The sequence below is a fragment of the Vigna umbellata genome, chromosome 6, assembly GCF_029865625.1.
Source record: "Vigna umbellata cultivar VRB3 chromosome 6, Vumbellata_1.0, whole genome shotgun sequence".
In the NCBI taxonomy this organism is placed as follows: Eukaryota; Viridiplantae; Streptophyta; class Magnoliopsida; order Fabales; family Fabaceae; genus Vigna; species Vigna umbellata.
The window spans coordinates 22,846,511-22,873,275 of NC_142170.1; the positions used below are offsets into that span (position 1 = coordinate 22,846,511).

Genomic DNA, 26,765 nt, shown 5'->3' on the forward strand with positions numbered 1-26,765 from the left:
TTCATCTTGACGTTGAACTAAGGTTGTTGAGATGTGTTTATGCTTTTCTATCCTATCTTAAGGTTTGTCTAGCCTAGTGTTATGGTATCCTATTACAGTGTTCTAATAATTGATTTCATGTCCTAAGAGTTTTTCTAGTTAGAGTTAGCTTTTCATACATAGAGACTTCTTCGTTTATGTTATTTAGTTAAATGTCAAAACCAAGATCAAGGTTTCTTCTAGACGAGTTTGTCTTGTAATGCCTTGACAATCTCTCCTGGTTTTCTTCCTGGACGAGCTCGTCTTACCTTGACATAAATAAAAATTTCTATGAGTTAGATTTTCCCTCTACTTACAACATAAGTCATACTTTTAATGTGGGTAATCTTTTTCCTTTTGATATTGTTTTAAAAACTCGTGGTCAAATTCTTTCCAAGAAAGGGAGGATGATGAGTTTGTGACTCTTCATGAGACAATAGAGGACCGTCCTAGGATGATTACTAGAAGCTTGACTAGAAGGGATGCTTCCAAACCATCATCTATTTGTTTATATAGCATTAGTTTATGTTGACTTTACTTTGTTGACTTTTGTTTAAGTTGACCTTGGTGACCATGCTTAAGTTGACTTGTTCACTCTTTTATTTGTGTTTCTTATGCAAGATTGACTATGACTATCTTGGTGAAGAATAACCCTTATTTGGAGAGGAGCATAGACTTGGGCTTGAAGCACACACATGGGACGCCTTTTTAAAAAGCTTGATAGTTTGGAGTTGACTTTCCCTTCTAAAAGGTCAATGGTGCAAGGAAAGGCTTGGAGGACAAGTTAGGTCACACCTCTCTCAAAGGACTCTCCTTTTAGATGACCTAGTATCTAGAAGCATTTATTTTGTATTTGTTTTTGTGTTTGTAAATTCTTTGGTATGAGTTGATATATGAAATGGTTAACTGTATTAGTAATTTCTTTTAGTATAATAATGAGACTAAATTGTGATTTTATTTCTTAGACCATTATTTTTGGGTTGTTTTAGTACTGTTATCTGTGGGGCTGAAATGATTTAGCTAAGATTGTCCAATTTGATCTCTCTTATGCCTATTTTGAACTATGGTATTTTAAACAAAGAAGGAACTAAAGTTACACATTTTTAGTCAAGTTGGACAACCTATTCAAGTCAATTCAAGAGTTTCAAACTCTCATGCAATGCTGGGTGGTATCATATAACCGTTCGACGCCAGTTGTAAGACTCAAGTCAATGAACTTCAATGGTCTAGAGCGTTAGGCATAACTTTGAGCATTCACTTGATAATGAGCTCCAGAGGTCTAGGTTGTTGAGAAGTCCCCTAGTCGTGTTGAGCGTTCACCTCATAATGAGAACTAAGGCAGGCGTTTGGCGCTACCCTAATTTGGGTCCTAGGCTTTCATGGTAAAACTTTGATTCTTGTTTCGTTAATTATTGGATTTGACTAAAGTTTTGACAAATGTTTCTTGATATATGGTTTTTCAGTTTGACAATTAGATTGTCAATTAGGGGTTTGTGGTTAGAGAAATGTTTTTTTGCCATTTTAATATACTTAATGAAAATATTGTGATTGAATGTTATATGTTAATGTAATAAAAAATAAATGATAAATTATTAACATGTAGTTTGAAATAAATAAGGTGATTTATGTTATGAGATGAATTTGGATTTAAGTAAAATACATATGTATGACATTGTGTAATGATTTAAGACTATATGAGAATGTTAGTGAGGTTTAAATGTTGAATGAGATGATAACATGTGGTTATGAAGTGATGAACGTAGGTTGGTTTTCAAAGGCAAGGGCATTTCACTCTTGTGTTAGGTGTATTGTGTTAAGACTCAGAAGGAGATTATCCAAACTATACTAAATCACTACTAAAAAAGCTAGTATTACTGACGACCATAATTCGTCAATAATACATGTTTACCAACGGAGTATTGACGACCATTTTTTGTCGGTAATAATAACGATGTCAATAACCATTACTTACAAATACTGACTAACCATGGATAACTACCAAAGGACGATCTGTTGGTAATTATTGAAAGATATATCCGCCGGTAATTACTGAAGGATATATCCGCCGGTAATTACGAAGGATATATCCTTTAGTACCTTTGGTGCATATTCCATGGCATATTGTATTGGTGGTTTACCCTCACAATACAATCAACTTTCATTTAACCAATTCTCCCAAAACAATCAATCATACTTGCATTCAATAACTAAGCAATACAAACTATAACCAATGCAACTCCAAGCAATATAAACTTCATCCAAGCAATATATATAACTCCAATGTTGGGATTGAAAAACAAATGTGTATATAAGCAACCAAACATGTGAATAGACAAACTAATTACGTTTATAAAAGGTACATTAGTGCAAAAACAACGTATAACGTCACGCATTCAACGTCCAACCACTGAATAACCAACGTTAAAAATGACCGGTGGCATTTTTATAAATAAAGGCAATTATTAGACGTCGTTTAGATTTGTAATTCGACGTCAACTTGCTATATTGGATTAATTTTGCAAAAATGTTTTGCCCGAAGGTGGAAATGTATTTATGTATGACGTCGAATTCGCTAGAATTAGACGTCAAAAGGATATAAAACGTCGAATGTCCCAATGTTAGACCTTAAAAGGTTAGTGAATTCAATAAATAATTGAGCGGGAGATTGAAAATTCATTCACTTTATCTTAACGCGTGATACCCTTTTCTCTGTTCAAACTTTTCGGGAACAAAGTTTGACGACCATCACATGTAATCTTTTTTTCATTTGTTACAAATGGATGTTAATTAACTACTTTAGGTATGATTTTTGTTTGTTTTGACCGATTATTTTCGTGTTCTAGTCCTTCTTAGGCGCATTCTACTTTTTCTCTCACTGGTGGCAATACTTTGTTTCGGCGAACCCACTTTAGAAGGTTAGTTTTTGTTTTTTGTTTTGAAGAACTTATTTGTTGAATTTGTTTGTTGCTTTTGTTTGGTTGAACTTGTATGTTGTAGTTGTTTGATTGAACTTGTTTGTTGTTTGTTATTATTGTTTGTTATTGATACTACACTACACGTTCATTGTTCATGCTTATTTGTTATTTTTCTGCGTTTCAGGTCTCGTAGAGTTGTAAGAAAGGATCATAATTAATTAAAAATAAATTGATTAACGTTGAATATTGACAAAATCCGACGTTAATTTGATTAACGTCAAATTGTTATATGTTCGACGTCAATTTAACGTCTCCCGATATGACGTCGATCTCGAATTCGACGTGAAAGGCCAAAAATATTCGGCGTTGTATGCTGTTTTTGTACTAGTGTATAGGAATCATGTAAATTTATTTTGTGAATGATAAAGAAGTAAATGTTCATACAAGGTTTCAATGTGTTATATATACAAGGTTTCGTTTTGTTTTCTACTTTCACCATTTTTTAATCTCGTGAATGTGTATCAATTGAGCAGAACTTGCAAGAGTTCTTGTTTTACTTGGGATTTGACTTTAAAAAAAGAGAAATATATTAGCCCTTTACTAAGTGGAAACTGGAACCTTTTTCCCACAATTTTTTAAACACCTTTTGCAACCACGTTTTATGTCCACTTTTTCCTTTGTCTCCTTTTCTTTCTTCCCTTTACATGTTCTTACTATAGCCTTTAATGTTTCAGTAGGGTCTCTATACTGTTAAAAAATGTAGAATATACACATGTAGAGAAAGATATTTGATCATTATTTTTTTAAGTAGGGTCTCTATACTGTTACAAAACAAATTCAATTATAATTCGATCCCAATTTATAATGCAATTAACACCCAAAATGAAGCAAGACAAACACAAGAGGATGAATGAAAAGGATGAAATCTTGGACACTTGACTTCAATTACAGCCCTTCAGTAATGAGACTTTTGCAACCAACTTTAATCTAGTGTATTGGAACCTTCCACACGTTCTATGCCTGAGCCCCTAATCGACCTTGTACAATAATGGACACATTAGCACTCAACAATAACTTCATTGCAATGATATTATATTCAAAACGAAAATGTGTCTAAACAATTTAAACCTACCTTCAATTCTCTATTTTCATTCCAACTAGTCCTAAATATACCCAAACATATTTAAACTACCTAAGAAAATGAATCCAAACCTATTACACTAAAGATAATTGAACAAAGCTTATGACATTCCTAGATACATACAACCATATCAAACCAAATTCATTTATGGGGAAACATGTAGACATAAAGTTATTACTAAATCTTATTAATCCCAACCAGATATCTCATAGAAGCTAGCTTAAAAGGACTCCCTTAGGTTCAAACCTTCCATTCCAAAACTTAATAACATAACATTCAAAGAACTTTCAACATAACTAACAAGCAAAAGAACTCTAATAATGTTAAATAATACTAAACATATCATTAAATTAAATTCATCTTCCCTACTACATAAGGAAATACCCCTCTACAATAGATTATCATATGAATATGTCATTACATAACTCACTACACCCTTACAACAGAAGAATCTATACATCGTCAATTCAAGTTGCTTAATATTTGGGTTAATTCACTTTTATCAAAACAGAGCATATTATCATTGAACTTAACCAATTCATATTCAGTTATCCTCATACCCATACTCTTAAGAACTACAAAGCCCAATTAACATCTCATTTATGAATCTATCACCAAATAAGGTTGACTCTAATATGATACCCGAACAGAAAACTAACCCACAACCACGCCCAAAGTCGCGAGACCTAGGGGAATCAATTGTAAAAGTTCACTGTAAAACATAGAACTTACCTCTGATAGGGCCTCTCACCAGCCTCCCTCGATGATGACACCCTTCGTAGACCAACAACGGAGAAAACCCTACAAGGGACCCTCGACCTTAGTCCCTCAACGAAGATCCTTGAAGATAGCACAAACCCTACGACAACGACCCTCGCGCCATCATTCAGGAACCACCACCACCCTTCCTACAACTACAATACAACAACCACGAACCCAAAGGAGGAGGTACCCACTTGTGTCACGAAAGCGTCGTCAACGAACCTTGAATGAAACATTCTCCATGAAGGAAGCACTCTCTCCACAAGGATCCACGGAGACAGAAATGGAAGCCCAACCACCTTGGCTGACAACGAAGACCCACCACAAATGGCACTAGAAATTGCAATGTAAGAGCTATTCAAGGGGAGGGAACAATTTTCTGATTTTGGAATTAGGGAGGGAATACCCCAAACTCGATCTTATTTCATCGTGGATATTATCGGTGACCCTAATCCATCGGTAAATTATGTCAACAGTACATTACCAACGAATATATCCATCGGTAACAGAATTAGTCCAGTCCGTCGGTATTTCCATCGGAAAATAATCTTTATCGATAAACCATAGGCTGTTGGTAATAATCCGCCGGTAATTTGAGATTTTCCTGTAGTGAATATTCTAACTCATGTAGAGGAAAATATTTAGTTAGTGAGAGTCGATAAAGGTAAAACCTTTTTAACATGTCATAAGTGAGCTAACCTTATCATGTAGGAAGATTGTGTAGAGTCATGATTTTATAAACCAAAATCTATTGGGATCCTCAAGGTAGGTGACGATCTTTGATGTTAGACTCAATACACGAAATCTTCTGGAAGTATTTGTTATAGTTTATCTGTATAATGATGTATGATTGAATTAATTAGTATTTAAGAGTGATTGTTCGTTTTAATTTTTAAATTATTTATGTTTAATCATTCGGCAAGTCCTATTTTTGGGTGGGAATCTCAAATTGGTCATCTTCTTTTTCAGCGTCTCAATTGGGTTCTTATTTTGTGAAAATTGCAACAATTAGACCTTTGTCATTAAATTAGGTCTAACGATGTTAATCTATGGTTGACGTGGCATGCTGATTTTCATTTTTAAATGACACAGAATATATTATTTGATGTATGTGATTCTGATGTGTCTTTTGTTTTTTTTTAATAAAATAAATTGGTAAAAATGAATTAAAAATTAAAGTGCATACTATGTTCGAATTAGGGATTGGGAAAAATGAAGTTTGATTTTAGGGTTCATACAAATTGGGAATTAATTTCACAAATTGTTTTCGTTGATGCTTCTATCCTGGTTTCAACTTCTGATGTTGGTTCAGATTCTTCAGAGGAAAATTATGCAAGAATTATATCTGAAATCATAATACAAGGTTGAAGGAATTAATATATACAACAAAATCGTAACAGTTGGAATTGCCTCTGAAATTATTTTCTTAAATAAGATACAAGGAAACACACTTTTTGCCTTAGCCACCATATGCACTGTCGTAGTGACCACCCAAAGCCATCATTTAACCCTAGTCGCCATCGCCACGCATAGGACTCGTCGGACCACCATCGCTGCAACCTCCACGCGAAACCAATTCGTGCGCCGCCACCATCTTCGTGCATCATCTTCCTCGTGCTTCCAAACCCTCAGGCCGCCGCCCCATGAATCGTGTCGCTTTTCCTTGGCCAATCACTACCTTCATCACATCATCTCCTTTGCACAGATAACCACCACACAAGCCTCCAATAGTGCAACCTAAATCGCGAGCACCATCGTGACGCGTCAACCTCCATGAAACACCACCAAACCTAATCATAGAAAACCCAAATCAATTTCATTAGAGAGCATTGCACCTTACACATGCAAATCAAACGCAAAGGAGCTCTAATCCAGAAAAATTCCCAATTTGAAAAACCCCTTTCAAACCCTAAATCGTGTTTGAGCTCTCCATGGTCACAAATCGCATCTGAATCGTGATGTCACGCAACCACCTTCTTCGCAAGCGTTCAAACCACAACTACAACCCTCAATGTTCTCTTTCAGACAATAAATGTAACCTGCAGAGAAAGAGAATACCAAATAAGAAGTAGGAAAGAAACCCTTAAATTAGCGCAAAATAGAAACGCTAAAATCACAAAATCCTTTATCGCAATTAGAGTTGTCAAAATGGGTAACCCGGCCCGACCCGACCCGACCCACTATGGGTTGACCACTTAGTGAGTCAACCCAACCCGACTCATTTATTAGCAAGCCAAAAAAATTTGAACCCGACCCGACCCACCATGGGTTGGTGGGTTAAACGGGTTGGCTCATTGGCTCACTTAATTAACTTTTTTTTCACCTTCTTCTTCTCAGATTCTTATAACATGTTACTTTGATAAATCAAATTGAAACAGTAATAATTGAACCAATTGATATAAAAGAAAATGAAACAAAAGAAATATATTGTTATATATATTCTAAGCTATCAAGCGTAAAATTTTGCCAATTTAATTTAGTGAGACATACAAGAAACTATATATAGACGTTAACAAAAATATATAGCACAAGATAAAATTGTCATGCTTGTAGATAGGTCTAAAAACAAGATAAAACAAAGGATATATTCCCGGATTATCCAATCTATAATATTATCCATCTATTAAATTGGAGTCCTGAATGGATAAATCCACAATATTATGCTCTCTTGAAACATCTTCTTCTTTATCTCCATCTATAATATTATCAAATCTATAATCTTAGGTTTATTTGCGAAGGGAAACTTTTGGAAAGACAGCAACGCGAAATGCTCTATTGCTAAGTAAATGTTGTGCATTTTGAATAATTAATTTAATTAATTTGATTTCAATAAAAAAATAGGATTTGAATAATTAATTTAATTTAATTTAAAAAATAGGTGGGTTGGTGAGCAAACCCGACCCACCACAGGTTCAACCCGTGTGAGCCGGGTTCTTAGTGAGCCGGGTCAAAATTGGCTCGCATAAAAATTTTTGCATTTTTTTCCAACCCGTGAGCCGAGTTGGCTTACGGGTTTCAACCCATTTTGACGGCACTAATCACAATCTCCTCCATCAAAATGAAACCAAATTTCTCCATCAAAATAAAACCAAATCGCGATATCTGAATGAACCCTAAAACCAAATTTTCAAGTTTGTGTAATTAACTTTTTCTAATTTTTTTAATTTTAAAAAATAAAGTTATATGTCAGACTCTCCGATTAGTAAATAAATGAGCACATCATTTAAAAATGAAAATCAGCATGCCATGTCATCCACATATTAACGCCGTTGGGCCCAATTTAACGACATGGGTCTAATTGTTACAATTTTCATAAAATAAGAACCAATTGAAACGCCGAAAAAGAAATAACTAATTTGAGATTCTCACTCTAAAATATATGCTGAATGATTAAACCAATTATATATAAATATTTTCCTTATACTAGCTTAATAAAAGAGTGTAAATACATATGATTATGTTATGATCTATTACCTTATACATAATTTATAAAAGTTCAAGTTAATAAGGTAAATCTAATGTCACAATCGTCATAACATTTTATAACATGATATAAAAAAATAGAACTTTTACTTTAATAATTAAATTGAAAAAACAATAAATTATGAGGTTTAATAAATTATTAAACAATATTATTATCATCTTAAAATAAATTTCTTTTAATGAAAAATAGGTCTGTTTGATCAATGTTTTGAAAAACCAGCCGTTAGTTTTCTAAAAATACACTAATAAGAGGTAACTTGGAGATGAAATATTATTCATTTGTGAATCTCATGTACAAAATCTTGGAAAGGAAGAATATTTTAAAATAGCATGATAACAGAGTTATTTCTCAAAGTTTAATAAATGTAGAATGATAATTTTTTTATCACATAATTATTATTCAAATCTTAAATATTTTATAAATATATAAGTTACTATCACTTTTACTAATTCCAACTTGACTACTTTTAGAAAATTACTTTCAATTTAAAAGAAAATCCATATATATATATATATATATATATATATATATATATTTATATATATAGTTGTGTAAATTTATATATTTTATAAATTTATATATTTTATAAATTTGTTGACTAAAAAAATGAGTAACACATGTAAAAATAACTTGGTTGTGATGTACTCTGTCCTAATTCTCCACATGTAACTTGATGAAGTGTTTTTTTTTCTTCTTTTTTCCAAGGGAGTCTATTGCTGAATATTGACTTCGTGCAACTATTCACATATAGTTTTTTTTTCTTATCTTGTCATTTAGTGATTGTTTATTTACTTTTTCTCAACACATTCTTTTGTCTTTGTGAATAATTTATGACTTTTATTATTTTTTATTCACTTGAAATGAATGAATTACTAAAGAGGACAAAAAACAACTTTAAATAACATTTTTTAATTTTAAGTGTAATTTTTTTTCTTACCATATCTCATGCATGATATGAATACCACTAAACCTTTATTAATGGACATATATTGCATTTCAAAAAATAATCAACAGGAATTTGTTCATGAAATTGACAAGCTGTTATAATTATATTCTTTGGACAGAAGTTTAGTTTCCATGGTATATTTTCTATTATTTGTTAGAGAAAAAGTTCAATTTTGATCAAGTAAATATAAAAATATAATTATACTTGATTATTGAGATTTAACTCAATAACATACCTTAAAATATATAAGTGTTTACAGCAATTTTATATCTTACATTATACTTATACAAATACTTTCTGTCCATAAATAAATCTAAATAAGTTCACCTCGTATTATATGAAAAATACATAATTATTTATTTTTATGTTGTGAAAAAAATCTACCACTTCCCTTACAAAGAAATTACACAAATGTTAAAAACAACTAAAAATAGTATTCTATTTTTTAATAAGTGATAATTCAAATTTATTAAATAATTAAAAATTATATTAAAATTTTTGAATTCAAATGTTATATTATTACAAAGCATAAATTAATAATATAATAATATAAAAAACGTAAGGTAAGACATGTTTTCTGTCAAAAAGAATTGACTAACTGTCCCATAAAGCATTTGTCCTTTTTAATTTTTCCAACACATCATTATATTTTCTTATTATTATCACTGGTTAATCTAAGTTAAAAAAACATAAAAATATAAAAATAGAAATTTAAACTCTTATTCAGACTAAATTTTGCATTTATTCATAGTCTAAAACCCTTTTTTACATCTTAAGAAAATACTAACTTTATATTTCTTAAATAATATGTTCATTTGATTCTTTTATGTAACTAAATAATTATCATTTTTCTATATGATTCATTGTCAGCCTAATAAAACATTTTGTCCCTGTAATAAAAACACATCTTTCCACTAATTTATGGTGTCACTCTTTTGAGATATTTATTACTTTAGGAAAATTAAAAAAAGTATTGTTCAATCACATATGCTAAATTGGTGAACTTTCATTGTAATAAATTTTAATTAGTTAACAATATAAAATGACTTTATAGTATACTATATAAATATGAAATTCATTTATAAATATTTTAATTGCTTTAAAAATAAAAAAAGAAAGCAAATTGGAGAAAAAATAGAAGTGAAAAAAAGAGGGAAAGAATTTAGACTAAAAATAAAGACGGGAGAGGAAAGTCTGTGAAGCAAGTTAGCTGGCAGAGAGAGTGAGGATGTGAGGTTCCGAGATTCTTCTAACTTGTATTGTAAAATGCAATCTCTCACGTGAGTTCTCACTCACTCTTAAATCTCTCCCAAACCCAAATCTCTAACTAACTAACCAAGCCCATCACTTTCTCTTTCTGTCAATCCTAAACCCAAAACCATCAAATTCCTCTCTTTCAACTTCCTTGTTTCCATCATCACCATCGCGCTTCCTTTTTGTCCTTTTCTCCGTCTTTATTGTTGCCACTTCAGCATTTTATGGCTCTATAAAACCTCCTCAGAGTCGCTGAGATTCAAATGCTACTACACCGCAAGCCGTTTCTCCGCTCAAATGCTTGGATCTCTCACCGGTAGGTTCTAACTGTTTCTCTCCCCTATTCCTTCTCATCCTTCCATCCTAGTATTCACATTCGCGCCAATTTCAATTCTGTTACTGTTCCTCTTTTCATTTGATGTTTCTTAGCTGCTTTTGCTTTGCTCTGTGCAATTTAATCTGTTTTTCACCTTTCTCAGTCAGCTTGTTGCTGATTTAGAATTTGGATCCAATGGAACTGAGTCTGGCACAATGTAGATTTGTGTTGGTTGTTTTTGTTATTATTCTCTTTTGATGTTTATTTTTTGTTGTTGTAGTGATGCAGTGTTAGATCCTTTTATGATGGTGCAAATGTGATATGTGACTGTTTAGTTGTTAGTGTTAGTTGTATTTATTTAAATTATTTAACTGCATTAATTTTAATGAATGAATTGTATAAAGATGATTTAAATTGAAATTTGAAACTCTTTGGTTTGGATGGGGATTATATAGTAAAAATCAAAATGAAGAAGCTTGGGAGTAGAGAGTGTAAGAGTGAATCTTTGGTTTACCGAATAAATGGAATTAGTATGAATAGATGTACTCTTGGAAACATTAGGTTTATGCCAAGATTTAATGGACAAGTTAACAAGTAATTGTAATTACTGACCATTGGTACCCATGACTGTATTCATTGCTTTGATGTTTATGCTTGAGTATTTGATACTGTGGTAAAATGGTTCCTTCTTGCTTTAGGGAGTTGTACTCTACCAATTTCTCGGTACAATATGCCTATACCTTGTTCTTTTATTTATGCAGGCTATGTGGTCTCCAGGTTGAAGCAGTTGGAGCTGCAAAAGTATGGTTTTCGATGATTTGTTATTTTAGAGCTACCTTCAGCTGTGATATGTCTCATATGGGTTAAGAAGTGTGGCGAAATGGTTTTAAATTCCATTTTTATGAAAACATGGAAGAGGGACGAGAAGATGCAGCGTCAGCAGAGCGAAGGCCATCCAACATGTCATGGTGGCCTTCAGATTTTGTTGAAAATTTTGAATCCGTTTCCTTAAGCTCTCAAGATGAAACCTTAAATAATAAAGAATTAGCAGGACATGCTAACCAAGATGTTATGTCCCCTCAAAAGGCGTCACAAATTCTCTGGCGCACCGGAATGCTTTCTGAACCAATACCCAATGGTTTTTATTCAGTTATTCCGGTGAGTTTATTTAATTTTTTGGATTTTTAAATTCTTACTATTTGTGTCATTCTCTCACTAATTATATATTAATAAAAAATGGTAAAGAAGACCCATCTGTCTAGCTGCACTTTTAGGGGAAATTAGGGTTATATGATCTACAAAACATTGAATATAAGTTTTATATAAATTGCTGGAAGATCATTTGCAGTTACTTGGTATGAGTGGCGTAGCATGAACTGTGCTTGAAGTAGTAGCATGTACTGTGCTTGAAGTAATTAATGGAACTGGAATAGCTTAACGTCACATACATTGCCTGGGGTGGACTAGAGTAAGGCATGTCTTTAGCATGTGCCACTACTAAGTAGTTAGTGTTTATAGTATCATACTTTCGTCAGATGTATAACTGCTTGTTAAAGAAAGGATCATTTAGTCTTGCATACTGTATTGAAGTTTCCCTATTGAAAATAATCATATTTCAAGCCATTTTGTTTCATACGTTCTATATGTATTTTGTTAAATCCTTATGGTTAATGATATGTTCTAACAATCTACTGAGTGACAGTTTCGGAATATTTTGTAATGATTTTCTGGTCATTTATGGCTTGTATTTTGTAATTTGTATGTGGTATCCGTGTTCTTCATGTGTAACTAAAATATAACTTGAATGTGCAGGAGAAAAGACTCAAGAAACTTTTTGATAGTATTCCTACTTTAGATGAGCTTCAAGCTTTGGGTGGAGAGGCTTTTAGGGCTGATGTCATTGTTGTGGATTCAGAGAAAGATAGAAGGTTATCTATGTTGAAGCAACTAATTGTGGCATTGGTTAAAGGATTGAATTCAAATCCACCAGCAATGATTAAGAAGATAGCTGGATTAGTATGTACTATTTTTGCATCTTATTTTGTCGCTTTTACTGTGCATGGATTTTGTATTATATTATTGTTTGTCCATTAGTCTGACGAAATTTCTTCCATGTACAAAATGTATTTTCCAAGTTAAAATACTTTCCAAACCCGCCATTAGTTTTTCATGATAATTTTTTCTTTTGTTGGCTGAGCTATTCATACTTATTTTTACTCTGATTTTAGCCATTGCATTTTTTAATGATTGATTGCTTCTTAATCATCAACAACAAGTTTATTGGTTGGTATTATTTTCAATTTTTTATTAGAAGTTTCTATCTATTGCCTGTATTTATTTTGACCTTAAATTCTGTACAGGTTTCTGATTTTTATAAGCGATCAAATGTAGAAAGTCCAGCAAAAGCTGCACTTGAGGAATCCTCCCACATGTTTGAGAATCATGGTGTCCAGATGCTGGGGCAAATAAGACATGGTTCATGCCGTCCTCGAGCTATCTTATTTAAAGTGTTAGCAGATACTGTAGGTCTGGAAAGTAGGCTTATGATGGTGAGCTCTGATTTTACCACTTTCAATCCAAATATTCTAATGAAATCATTTTAGCAAAAGAATCAATGATAAATATAGAATGTTGTTTATTATCATATCTAATTTTGAAGGTTGTCTTGTTTTGCCATTCTCTTTATCAGGGTTTTCCCAATGATGGGGCTGCTGATTGTGTAGACTCATACAAGCATATGTCAGTTATTGTTGTGTTAAATTCTGTGGAATTGCTGGTTGATCTTATGCGTTTTCCTGGCCAACTATTACCACGATCAACAAAATCAATTCTTATGACACACATTTCTGCAGCTGGAGAGAGTGATTCTGCAGAAAATGATTCCTGTGATTCACCATTAGAACCAAATAGTCCTTTGTATGGAGTTTCAGATAGGTTAGATCCTAAGCGTATTGGAAAATGGTTATTTATTGTTCTACCTTAATTACATTTATGCCATCTTTTGTTTCTCTTTTAAATTTGATTTCATCTAATTTTAATTGCAAGAGATATCTATCATGTCCTCACTGTTTCTATAATCATGCAATTCAATCCTATTCAGATTGATGATGTTTTGGCACGTTGTTTTTTATGTGGTATGTTGCTGTGTATCCAGGTAGCAAAGTCAATAGAACTGTGCTTCATCATCAAATTTGCAAAATGGCGTTGCCTACATCAGTAAAAATGGTGCCATATTAGCATCAAACTGATAGGGTGGTTTATTGGGGGTGGGGTAGACGGATGTTGTGGACCAAAATTGGACTTCAATTCTCATTTACATTTGTGATCGATAATTCTGATTATGCATTGCCTTATTACCTTTAGGCCATATGTTTTGGTAGTTACGAGATTTACTACTTGACCACTATTTCTCCTGGTGCCCTCTAGCAGTGTTGAAAAGGAGGAAAATCTCCAATTCCACAGAAGATTTGAAGTATCTTCAAATGTATCTGGCCTTCCCCTGCGAAACAGGATGTTACGATCATATACCAGTCTAGAAAGAAATTTGAGGTAATACTTCCTTTGCTTATCTTGAAATGTCATAGATGGTCCTTTTCACATTGTTTTCTTTCAATTAAAAGCTCTTCTCCTTTCTTTTTTCCCATCTAATTTTAAAATACCTTTTTGATTTTGATCCTTCTCTCCAATTTCTTGAGATGTAAAATACCAACTGTTTCCTATTGATGTTTTTGTCAATTCGCCCAGTTTTTCACAAAGTGAACCCAACATTGCAACTGCGTTTGGTCGGCGGAGTCGAAAAAAGGTCATTGCTGATCAAAGGACTGCTAGTTCAAGGTTGTTCATAATTTCCTTGTGGTTTTGGACTGATGATCAGCATGCATTTTGTGTTCAGAACAAACTATTCATGTTGTTTATGATCTTGCTTTGGTATTTTATATTTAATGGTACTTACAATGTTCTCTTACAATTTATTTGTATATAGTTTTAAATAGCAGAGATGATCGGCTTTCTGCGTATAGCTTTTTGAATCTGAATTGAGTCTCTTTCAGTGATTATAGAGGTATTAGAGTTAAGAGAGAGAGAAGACAAGAGAAACAGAAAAGGTAATATTTTTATTGATGAAAAGCACAAAGGAAACCAGGATTTTCTTTATATAGAGAATGAAAAGAAACAAAGCTGTAAAGAATGGTTGATGAAAACACCAATAACAAAAGCTATATCAAACTTAATACAACATTAACAAGAGGGTGGTGGAAAGCCTAGACTGTTTATGAAAGAATTACAGTTGTTGTCAAGAAAAAATTTACTGTTGCAGCATGAAAAAATTTAAAACGAAATTATCCTGTACCCAGTCTGATAAGTTAGATTAGACGTTGTAGTTGATGATTACTCTTTCCCAATGTGGGATTTATCTCTGATTAGAACCCCTACAATTACTAGTCCATGAAAAAAGAAAGAAAAGGTGGGCTGTAGGAAATGAAAGTCAAGAGAGAGAATGAAAATGAGGGAAGAGGACTAAGCTGGAGTGTCGGAAGGCACAAGAGCATGTTGCGTCTGAAAGGAGGTATTATGGGGTAGGATAGGATTGAGACAAGGGGGTAGTCCGGAATTAGTTGGGACTTGTGGGAGAAACTAGGCACTCTATAGTCGCCTAGGCTTGTAACTTTTCTTGCTTTTTACACTACCTTTGTATTTCAGTAAACTAGGACCTGCTAACACCTTGGTAGTTGATACAGGCCTGCACTTTCCATTAATTTAATCGTCTCTGTGTTTGCTTCATATTTGAAAATAATGATTTATGTTCTGTTTTAGTTAATTGTATAAATGCTCAGTGAAATTTTTTATCTTTAGCTTACTTCGAACTACTTATGTTTGCACAATGATTCCTTACTTGAAGAATACCCGGCCTGGACCTTGACAGAGAATGATAAAAGGAGAGAAAGATGATAAATAGCTAATGGTTATCTCTGATAAAGGGTCAAATAATCACTATTGCCAAATTAGCGGGAAAGACTTCTATTTCTCTTTAGAAATGTTCTTGGCTTCATAAGGTGCTTGGTCATCATAGTCTTGATAGATTGTAGACTACTGTTTGGGCTTCATCAGAAAGTAGTGCATGTATTCTAGGATTATAATGCTTATCATCCTGACTTTAGATGACAAAGTAAAATGCTGATTCAATTTTCTTTTTTAGTTTTTGAGGCGGAGAATATGCCAATTTTAGGATGGTTTATTTTACTTGCTTTGCGCCTCTTATTATCTGACGCTTTTGAGACTGATATTAGAGGGCCTTTTGTAATCTGCTGACTAGTGGATCTTAAATTAATTATTTGGATTAGACTGATTCCAAATACAAATTTTAGGTAAATTACACTGACACTTCCTAAGATATTTTTGGATTGTGCATAATATCCCTATTGTTTTATGTTTGGAACATCGACCCTAGTACACAATATTTTTCATAGAATTGAGAAGTATTGGTGTAATTTATAAGGGGTTTTAGTGTAATGTTGTCAAAACAACTAAGGAGTTTTCTAGAGGTTTTTAATAGAGGGATATCTGAGTGAAATCCAAGAAAAGGACAGAAGAAGTGATTGTAACTTACTTATAAATTTAACATTGTCTTCAAATTTATATTACTTAAATTTATTTATTAATGATGAATTTATCTAAACTTCAACATAATCTTTGATAATCTGATGGTTGTAACTTGGATTGGAGAAAACTTCATTCGGTTTTAAGTTATTCAGTGTAAAATATCAGATATCAAATTTTCCAATTAGACCAACATACATATCTATTATACGTGTTATTTTCAGCATGCTTTCTATTTTTGAAAGTTGACTTATCTGTTTATGATAAGGATATCTTTCTATTTGGTTTGTGTTATCAAATTTTCAATTAGCAGCATCGGTATCTAAATGATCTCTGAATTCAAAGTGGTAAAATACCTTAGAATATAAAAAATTTATGCTGTTTATTTTCTTTCAAATATTTCTGGGTATGCAGTCCAGAACATCCATCACTGCGAGCACATGGACTGTCTAAGCTTAGTGGTGACAGAACTGCTTTTAGAGATTTTGCTGATGACCAGTCTAAACCAAGGTTTATGCCTCTATAGTACCTTAATATTTTCTCTTACTATGATTGGGTACTGGCTACTTTATTTTTCACTCATATTTTACACATGGCCATTACTTTTTAACATTGATTGCAAGGTCATATTCTCATTATGGTTATTGTATGCCATTATGTAACTATTAGATGTATTTTACCATATGGGCCTAGGCCCATCTCTATGTAATGTATGTATATTCAATATATAATATGTTCTTGTGTTGTGGTTGTTACAAACAAGGATTCCATGGTATCTATAGCCTAGTTGAATCCTTGCGCCTAGTAGATCCATTGTCCATCAGTGCCAATTTCTTTCTCCGGAAATTGTGTTTCTTTTTTATTTCCACCATTCTCTCAATTATCTTGGCTCTTTTTCCAGTTGTTTTATGCCATATATGCCACTGTCGTCCACTGCCACCTATCAAATTGGCAATCCCTGCCATTAGAGTCACATTGCCTCATGGCTATCAGAGCAGCTGTGTGCCCTCACGTGAGCTTAAATACAGGCATACCTTTCTCTCTGTCCACTTCTGGCAGTTGCATGTGGCAGCTTTTCTGCGACCCTTCCGGTCAATCTTAGCATGTTTGGTTCACCATGGTGTCCTTTCCTCCCATTCGGGATTCGAGATTGGGAATCGTTTTACATGTCCCATCTCTTTTGGGAACATTTCTTTTCTCCCTTGCCATTATTTTCTCTCTCTTCCATGTGCCCATGGCTTAGTTGTATTTTACTATACGTGCCGAGGCCCATCTCTATGTAATATGCACATTTTATGTGTATATTATATGCTCATGTGATGTGCTTGTGACACAAGGATTCCATCATATGACTATCTATCATTTGTTTCTACAGTAGCTTTAAGGTAGTGTTTTCTTCATCAATATTTTTTAAACAGATGATAAATTTGTTCATTTTTCAGATCCAGCTATAAATCAGATGGTGCTTCCTCGTCAGAAGCTCGTCGAATACGTAGAAGAAGTATCAGCATGACGCCAGAGATTGGTGATGATATTGCAAGGTTGATTGTTGCTCTCTTATGGTTATGGGTCTGTGTATAGTTAACATGATGTCCTTGGTGTAGATAAATGTCGTTGTTTATTGTTTTTTTTTCTTCTGTGTAGAATGTTTAGTTAATCTGTACTTGCCCTGGTACCGTGTACCTGTACTGAAATTTTGCTAATTACTCAACTTTCTGATCTGATAGATTATTACTTTGTAGATTGCTATAGGCTTGACTGTTATAAATGTTTCCAGCTTTGTGATAAATAAATACTGCAAAGAATGCATATTATTGTACTTGTACTTTGATCTAGTGAACTAATGATAATTGATTTACAATTTTCGTAGTGCATAATCATGTTATTTCATTGAAATTTGAATGTAGTATATGTGCTATTGTTGATTTGTAAGTTGTTTCGTTAATGAAATAACTCGTGATCTAATGTCTGCAGGGCTGTACGGGCAATGAATGAATCATTAAAGCAAAAACGTCTTCTGAGAGAGAAAGAGGCCGGTGATAATTCATTGTCCCATTCACCAAATGATAGAGCCGGCAGTATGGATCTTCTGAAACAAGTGTGTCTGCATTATTTTTGTAACTACAGTATGCTATTAATTATGCCTTGATACTCTGCCTGTGGCTTCTTTCAGTATATCATATGCATCATATTTATGGTTTGATTGCATAACTCAGTCTAGGAGAAATCAATATGCTCTCATAAGTATGATATTTTCTAATGAAAAGAAGACATGTCAACTACTAAATTTGGTGATGGCTATAGTAAAATTTAATTTATAATAATAGATTAACGGTTCTATAATGTGTTTATTATTGGTGATGACAGAACAAGTAAATTATATTTACAAGGTTTTCTGGATTAACTTCTGTTATAAGACTGGCTTGCCTCATCCAATTCCTGTTATGTGATGTAACAGAAGTCAAATTTCAATCTTGATGGTCATCAAGAGAGATCCCCCTTGTATTCACTACACCATGACCCTGTAACGTCTCAAAAGGCAATGTCATTACCCTCATCCCCGCACGATTATAGAGGACAAGCTTCTGAGAGTAGTGGAGTGTCAGAATATCCAATGAATGACGAACTGGAGTCTACTTGGAATAAAGTTCTTCAATCGCCAATGTTCAATGATGGACCTCTGTTGCCATATGAAGAATGGAACATCGATTTCACAGAATTGACTGTTGGAACTCGTGTTGGGATTGGTACGTTTCAGCTTTCCCCTTGTACCTATCAAAATTACGAGTTTTAATTTTTGCTGTGCGATTCAGTATCACTTGTGATTTAAGCATGGCTGAATTTCTGAAATGACTGCAAATTAGTTTCTGGATGAATCACTTGACGGGATTTCTGCATATTTGTTCTTGATTGTGACAGACCTAGACACATCTGGTCGGATCTGTTGAGCCAACCAAGTTTTCCTAGCTTTTTCATTGTCTGATTTTAAATTTAAGAACATGCCTTTAATACCCTCTATTTGGGTTTCAACAACTTCTAGCTTTTGGGTTGGTGGTTAGTGTGTTCTCTTTTGAAGGAAGAACGAGAAAAATATTTTTTTTGTTTGAAGAACTATATGAATGTTCAGTTAAAGAAACATTGCCCAGTGAAGGTAGGAAGAAATTGAGTAATCATTAGTAAAGAAATCTAGCCTTGAATTAGTAATCAGGAAGCCAAAATCAATCAAACTTGACAAGGGAAAAACAAACTTCTGAAATTTATGAAGATATCAGAATTGAAGTCTTAGTATTTAGGGAAAAAAGAAAATTAGATAACATGCTATTATTATGGAAATTGTGTTTGCTTAGTTTATTAGTTTTTTTTTTTTTTTTTGCTACAAGTCGGGAGAAAAACTAGCTTCATATAAACTTATGGCACGTGATTGTCCATTTTTTTTTCAGGGTTCTTCGGAGAAGTTTTCCGTGGCATATGGAATGGCACAGATGTCGCAATCAAAGTTTTCCTAGAGCAAGATTTAACTGCTGAAAACATGGAAGATTTCTGCAATGAGATATCCATTCTCAGGTATTATACGTTCATTTAGTATTTGCCAGCAATTTTGTTTCATCAAACATTTACTGACTCTCAGTCTGTTTTTTCTGTCCTTTTACTCCTCCAGCCGGCTCCGACATCCTAACGGTACTCCCCAACATCCTAACTAGTTATTTATATGGGTCTCTTCATTAATTGATCTTGCATATTTTGTTTTGTAGATATTTTTGACAACTGAAAGTCTGGAATTATTATTAAGTTCCTCCTTTGATAGACCTGAAAGGAATAAGGGGAAGTGGATAGTGTACGAGAGAAGGAAGAGGCACAACTGATGCGTTTAACTAACTAACGGTCTGGCACTTAACTGCCTTTAGCAGTTAAGTGAGGAGGGAAACCATTATAAATAGGAGAGTTAGTGTAGGAGGGGGGACTTTTGGTTAATTGTTTGTTAGACAGGTTCTATCCTGGGGAGAGGGTTAGGCCTCTATTGTTCATTGTATACAGATATTCTTGTGTGAATAAAAGAGATCTTTCTTCATTACCTGGTGTGCTGGGTGTGAGTCTGGAGTTTTGATTAGGTTTGTTGTGGAGGTTTCTATCAAATTGGTCCGACCTGCCGGATCCATTGATAGCCGAACGTGATGGAGGGAAGAGTGGTGACGGTTGCGGAACAAATGGAAGCGGTGGAGGTGGCGTTGGCAGAAACGAAAGCGGAAACGGTGTACCTGCGACATGAAACCGGGACGCTGAGGCAGAACTGTGAGATGATGCGCCAAGATATCCAAGCGATTTTGACGATCCTGAAAGACCGCAAGACCGACAATAGAGGGGTGCGACGGGATGGGAGTGAATCGTCTGTAAATGATAACGTTGGAGGAGCAGGAGACGAAGGGGGCCAAACCGGAGCAGGACGTACGGGGGCGATGATCAATTGGCGGAAGCGGGTGGAATTGCCCGTGTTTGAAGGTGGCGAACCCTGGAATTGGATGAGTCGGGCGGAAAAGTTTTTCGAGGTACAGAAAGTGGAAGAAGAGGAGAGGATGCAACTGGCTTTTATCAGCATGGAAGGGTACGCCGGAAGCTGGTTCCGATTCTGGCGGGAGAAGACTAAGAATTACTCGTGGGAGGGGTTGAAAAGAGCGTTGGTAATTCGCTTCGGAGGAGGAACTCGGGGAACCATCTATGAGAAGCTATCGGCGATCAGACAGACGGGGCCGGTGGAAGACTACGCCAGGGATTTTGAGGTGTTAGTGGGTCAGACGACTCAAATTCCAGAGGAGCAAATCCTGGGTTATTTTATGGCGGGTCTAAGGGAAGAGGTGAGCGACCAGGTGAGACCGCATGATCCGCCAGACCTTATGACCGCGATGCGGGTCGCGAGGGACGTTGAAAAGTTTTGTGCTCCGTTGAAGACGGGAGGAGGATCGGGTTACAAAAATCCAAGTTCGTGGGGGCGGTCGGCGGGAACAGTCGCGCGGGTGGACCCACCGAGAGAAACGCAGAACCGAGGGGGAGCCATCGAGAGTGTCGGGTTGGTTAAGAGGGAGACGGCCCAAGGAGGAGGCGTTGCTAGAACCACTGGTGACGGGAGAGATCGAGGGCCGCGAAACTTACCTTATGCGGAGTACTTGAAAAGGAGAGAGGAGGGCAAATGTTTCCGCTGCGGAGGGCCGTTTGGTCCGGGTCATCGCTGCCCGGAACGGGGACTTCGCATGTTGATCGTGGTGGATGAGGAGGAGGAAGACAGCGGCGAGACGGAAACAGAAGTGGACATCGCTCAAATGGAACTGTCGGCTTTGTCAGCAGGGGGGTTGTCGTCCCCCAAAACGATGAAGTTGTGGGGGCGGATAGGTCGGCGAGAGGTCTTGGTGCTGATCGACAGTGGCGCGAGCCACAATTTCATTAGTCGCAGAGTAGTGGAGGAGCTGGGGTTGAAGGTGGAGGATACCCAGCCATATCTCGTGTGCTTGGGGGATGGTCAACGGAAAAAGATTAGGGGGTGTTGTGAACAGGTGGCAGTAAAGGTCGGAGAAGCTGATATCGTTGAACGGTTTTATTTGTTCGAGTTAGGAGGGGTAGAGTTAATTCTGGGGATAGACTGGTTGAGGAAATTGGGGAAGGTGACGGTGGACTGGGGGACCTTAATCATGACTTACCGACAGGGAGAAGAGGAGATCACCATTAAAGGTGACCCCACATTAGAAAGAAAGATCGTGGGACCCAGAACTTTATCAAAAGTAGATGACGTGGAAGTTTGCTTACTGATTTGGGAGTTGGGCTTGCGGGAGGCCCAAAACGTGAAGCAGAATGGCAAGGACCTTTTTGAAAGACAGAGGGAGGAACTGGAAAAATTATTGGGCCGGTATCACAAGGTGTTCGCAGAGCCCACTAGTCTTCCACCTGAAAGAGAGAGGGTGCACCAGATAAAGCTGAAGGAGGGAATGGACCCAGTGAACGTCCGGCCTTATCGGTATCCGCATGTCATGAAGGGTGAGATCGAACGGCAAGTTGCGGAAATGCTTCGAACTGGGGTGATCAGGCCGAGCCACAGCCCGTATTCGAGCCCAGTCATTTTGGTAAAGAAGAAGGACGGGAGCTGGCGGTTTTGCGTCGACTACAGGGCGCTCAATCGGGCCACCGTACCGGACAAATTTCCGATTCCCGTGATTGAAGAATTGTTGGATGAGCTGAAGGGAGCGTGTTACTTTTCAAAGGTAGATTTGAGAGCGGGATATCACCAAATTCGCATGGACAAGGGGGATATAGAGAAGACAGCATTCCGGACGCATCAAGGGCACTATGAATTTGTGGTGATGCCCTTCGGACTCACTAACGCGCCGGCGACTTTCCAAAGTTCGATGAACAGCCTCTTCCAACCCTTTTTGAGAAGGTTCGTCCTCGTCTTTTTCGACGATATCTTAGTTTACAGCCGGTCATGGGGGGAGCATCTGAAGCATGTGGAGACGGTGTTGTCTGTCCTGGAGCGTGATGGCTGGGTGGCAAATAAGGGGAAGTGTGAGTTTGGGCAGACTAAAGTAAGGTACTTGGGCCATGTGATTTCGCAAAAAGGGGTCGAAATGGATGCGGAAAAGGTATCGGCAGTAAAGGAGTGGGAGAGACCGAAAACTCTGAAGGGGCTGAGAGGGTTCTTGGGGCTAACGGGGTATTACCGGAAGTTCGTAAAAGACTACGGCAAGATCGCCAAACCGTTAACGGAGTTGTTAAAAAAGGGGGGATTCGCTTGGAACGATAAGGCAGAGGAGGCATGGGAAAATCTGAAGGAAGCAATGACGACGGCGCCCGTATTATCCTTGCCAGATTTCCGGCAGCCGTTCCATATTGAATGTGATGCGTCTGGTCGAGGAGTCGGAGCAGTGCTGATGCAGAATAAGAAACCTATCGCCTACTTCAGCAAGGCGTTGTCGGAGAGGACGCTAAGTAAGTCAATTTATGAGAAAGAATTAATGGCGTTGGTGATGGCCATTCAACACTGGAGGCCATATCTTCTGGGTCAGCGATTTGTGGTCCACACCGATCAGAAAAGTCTAAGACACTTGCTTGAACAACGCATCACTACCCAAAACCAACAAAATTGGATTGCGAAGCTGATGGGGTACGATTTTGAGATCGTATATAAGGCGGGAACATTGAATCAGGTAGCTGATGCTTTGTCGAGAAAAAGAGAAGAGGAAGGCACGGAGGAGGGAGAACTCAGGGTGGTGGCCAGACCGTACTGGCAAGATTTTGAAGAAGTAACCAGGGAAGTGGCAGCGGATCCGATTTTGCAGAAAGTGGTGGAAGAAATCAAAGCAGACCCGAACACCCATCCTGCGTATTCTCTGGAGAATGAAAGGCTTCATTACAAGGGCCGGCTGGTGCTGTCAGCCAAATCGTCGTGGATTGCCACATTAATAGCAGAATTTCACGTAACGCAGGCAGGGGGCCATTCCGGAGTTTATCGAACTTACCGGAGAATCGCTCAATCCCTATTTTGGAGGGGGATAAAGAAAGACGTGACCGAGTTCGTAGCACGATGCAGTGTATGTCAGCAACACAAATATCTGTCTTCTTCTCCTCAGGGGTTATTGCAACCATTGCCGATTCCAAACGCGGTGTGGGAAGATTTGAGCTTAGATTTCATTGTGAGGCTACCCAAATCGAGAGGGCATGATGCGATATTAGTTGTGGTGGATCGTTTGAGTAAGTACGCCCATTTTCTGCCCTTAAAACATCCGTACACAGCCCGAACGGTTGCTGAGGTTTTCACGCGGGAGATTGTTCGGTTACATGGGATTCCTCAGTCGGTGGTAAGTGACCGAGACCCCTTGTTTCTTAGTCTTTTCTGGAAAGAACTCTTTAAGGGATTGGGGACAAAGCTGAAAATGAGTACGGCTTACCATCCCGAGACGGACGGCCAAACTGAAGTCGTGAACAGGGTGCTAGAAGGATACCTCCGATGTTTTTGTTCGGAGCAACCAGCAGGATGGATGGCGGTCTTACCTTGGGCTGAGTATTGGTATAATACCAGCTATCAAGGAGCTATAAAGTGCACCCCATTTGAGACAGTTTATGGGAGGCAACCTCCCTCGTTGCAGAGATACATCCCGGGAGAAACTTTAGTTGAGGCGGTGAGTCAAGAGCTTTTGACCCGTGATGAGGCTTTGAGACAGTTGAAATTTCATTTGGAGAAGGCACAAGAACAGATGATAAGGCAAGCGAACAAGAAAAGGAAACCAGCGAATTTTGAAGTGGGAGATTGGGTTTATCTAAGGATAAGACCTCATAGGCAGACTTCAATGCCCACTAGGTTGCACCCAAAATTGTCGGCGAGGTACTTTGGGCCGTTCCAGATCAGTCAGAGAGTAGGGGAGGTAGCTTACAAGTTGCAGTTACCAGATACAGCGCGGATCCATCCCGTTTTTCACGTATCCCAATTAAAAAAAGCTATAGGGGAGCGAAGGGTAGAAAAGGAATTACCGCGAGAATTGCAAGCAGAAGGGCCGTCTTTCTGGCCAGTGGGAGTTTTGGGGAGAAGGCAAGCTCAACAGGGAAAGAAGACAGTGCCACAATTGCTGATTGAGTGGCAGGAAGGAGGTTCAGATGGGGCAACTTGGGAGGACGAGGCAACTATCAGAGAACAATATCCTGACTTCAACCTTGGGGACAAGGTTGAATTTCAGGCGGAGGGTATTGATAGACCTGAAAGGAATAAGGGGAAGTGGATAGTGTACGAGAGAAGGAAGAGGCACAACTGATGCGTTTAACTAACTAACGGTCTGGCACTTAACTGCCTTTAGCAGTTAAGTGAGGAGGGAAACCATTATAAATAGGAGAGTTAGTGTAGGAGGGGGGACTTTTGGTTAATTGTTTGTTAGACAGGTTCTATCCTGGGGAGAGGGTTAGGCCTCTATTGTTCATTGTATACAGATATTCTTGTGTGAATAAAAGAGATCTTTCTTCATTACCTGGTGTGCTGGGTGTGAGTCTGGAGTTTTGATTAGGTTTGTTGTGGAGGTTTCTATCATCCTTGCTCAAAAAACTAAGAATGATATTCATATATCGTTGTAAATAAAAATATCTCTGGTGCATATTTTTTTTGAAGCATCGGTTAATTATCGAGGGACTGATTTTTATGCAGTTATCTTATTTCTTGGTGCATGCACAAAGCCGCCACGCTTGTCAATGGTGACTGAATACATGGAGATGGGCTCTTTGTTTTACTTGATTCATGTGAGTGGTCAAAAGAAGAAGCTTAGTTGGCGGAGAAGACTAAAGATGTTGCGGGACATATGCCGGTAAGTTGTGTGGTCATTTTTAGAATATCCTGTTTATGCACAACTTTCAGAAGTTGAACACTGCTTAATGGCATTTGCGTTTCAGTAAGAAAAAACGTATTTGCTTTTAAATTGTCGTTTTATCTGTTAAAACATTGACATGAGTACCTTGGTGGTGACTAGCGGCCTAATGCACATACATCGTATGAAGATTATTCACCGCGATGTGAAAAGTGCTAATTGTCTTGTGGACAAGCATTGGACAGTGAAAATATGTGATTTTGGACTTTCAAGAATAATAACAGAGTCTCCCATGAGAGATTCCTTGTCAGCTGGAACCCCAGAATGGATGGCTCCTGAACTTATTCGAAATGAACCATTCACCGAAAAATGTGATATATTTAGCTTGGGGGTCATAATGTGGGAGCTCTGCACCTTGAATAGGCCATGGGAAGGCGTGCCACCGGAGAGGGTATGTTTGATTGATGATTTGTTAATCTTCCGTGAAGAGTTTGCATTTCCTTTATGTTTCTATTCAAAACTTTTATTCTTCAAAATGTAATGTTTATGTTAACACTTTAGCCTGCTGATTAGGTGGTTTATACCGTTGCTAACGAGGGTTCTCGATTGGATATTCCTGAAGGCCCGCTAGGCAGGCTGATTTCAGGTCTGCAACTGTCGAATTATTCGAAACCTTTTTTAGTCGATGCTATTATTTTATTCAGATTCCATTTAGTTTATTTGGTTACTCGATTTTTGTATGCAGAATGTTGGGCGGAACCACATGAACGGCCAAGTTGTGAGGAGATCCTCTCTCGCTTGGTGGACATCCAGTACTCTCTGTTTTGATGCAGTGTTTATCTTTTGTACATAGTGAACGTCGGGTAGAGTTATTACTTTTGTGTTTTCGGCTGATGTAAACTTCTATGAATTTTTGTTGTTTATCTAAAAGCGTAATGAAACATGTATCTTTCCTAACTAAAGTGTCCTGTGTGGCAATAAAAGTTAATCCATTATCCATCACTTATC

At 36.7% G+C, this 26,765-nt stretch overlaps 1 protein-coding gene across 2 annotated transcripts; it reads left to right on the top strand.

The window, feature by feature from the left end:
* Nucleotides 1–10,475: 10,475 nt before the first annotated feature.
* Nucleotides 10,476–26,759, top strand: LOC124847061 (serine/threonine-protein kinase EDR1). Of its 2 annotated transcripts, XM_047324454.2 has the most exons (17): nt 10,476–10,836; nt 11,598–11,994; nt 12,649–12,852; nt 13,197–13,385; nt 13,526–13,770; nt 14,266–14,385; nt 14,581–14,670; nt 16,846–16,941; nt 17,874–17,972; nt 18,406–18,529; nt 18,890–19,178; nt 19,872–19,995; nt 20,090–20,109; nt 25,601–25,757; nt 25,920–26,208; nt 26,331–26,403; nt 26,503–26,759. In XM_047324454.2, the coding sequence occupies exons 2-17, from the start codon at nt 11,746–11,748 to the stop codon at nt 26,583–26,585; spliced, it is 2,451 nt and encodes an 816-aa protein (XP_047180410.1). In that variant the 5' UTR covers nt 10,476–10,836; nt 11,598–11,745; the 3' UTR covers nt 26,586–26,759. The 2 variants fall into 2 exon arrangements, with proteins under 2 accessions (XP_047180410.1, XP_087949084.1); XM_088092958.1 differs by lacking the exon at nt 16,846–16,941.
* The last annotated feature ends 6 nt before the right edge of the window (nt 26,760–26,765 follow it).

Excerpts from the sequence above, each read along its gene's own strand:
- LOC124847061 (XM_047324454.2), top strand. The coding sequence starts at position 11,746 with ATGGAAGAGGGACGAGAAGATGCAGCGTCAGCAGAGCGAAGGCCATCC. Across the intron at positions 14,386-14,580 it reads AGTCTAGAAAGAAATTTGAG|TTTTTCACAAAGTGAACCCA; the intron begins GTAATACTTCCT and ends CAATTCGCCCAG. Across the intron at positions 25,758-25,919 it reads ATGTTGCGGGACATATGCCG|CGGCCTAATGCACATACATC; the intron begins GTAAGTTGTGTG and ends GGTGGTGACTAG.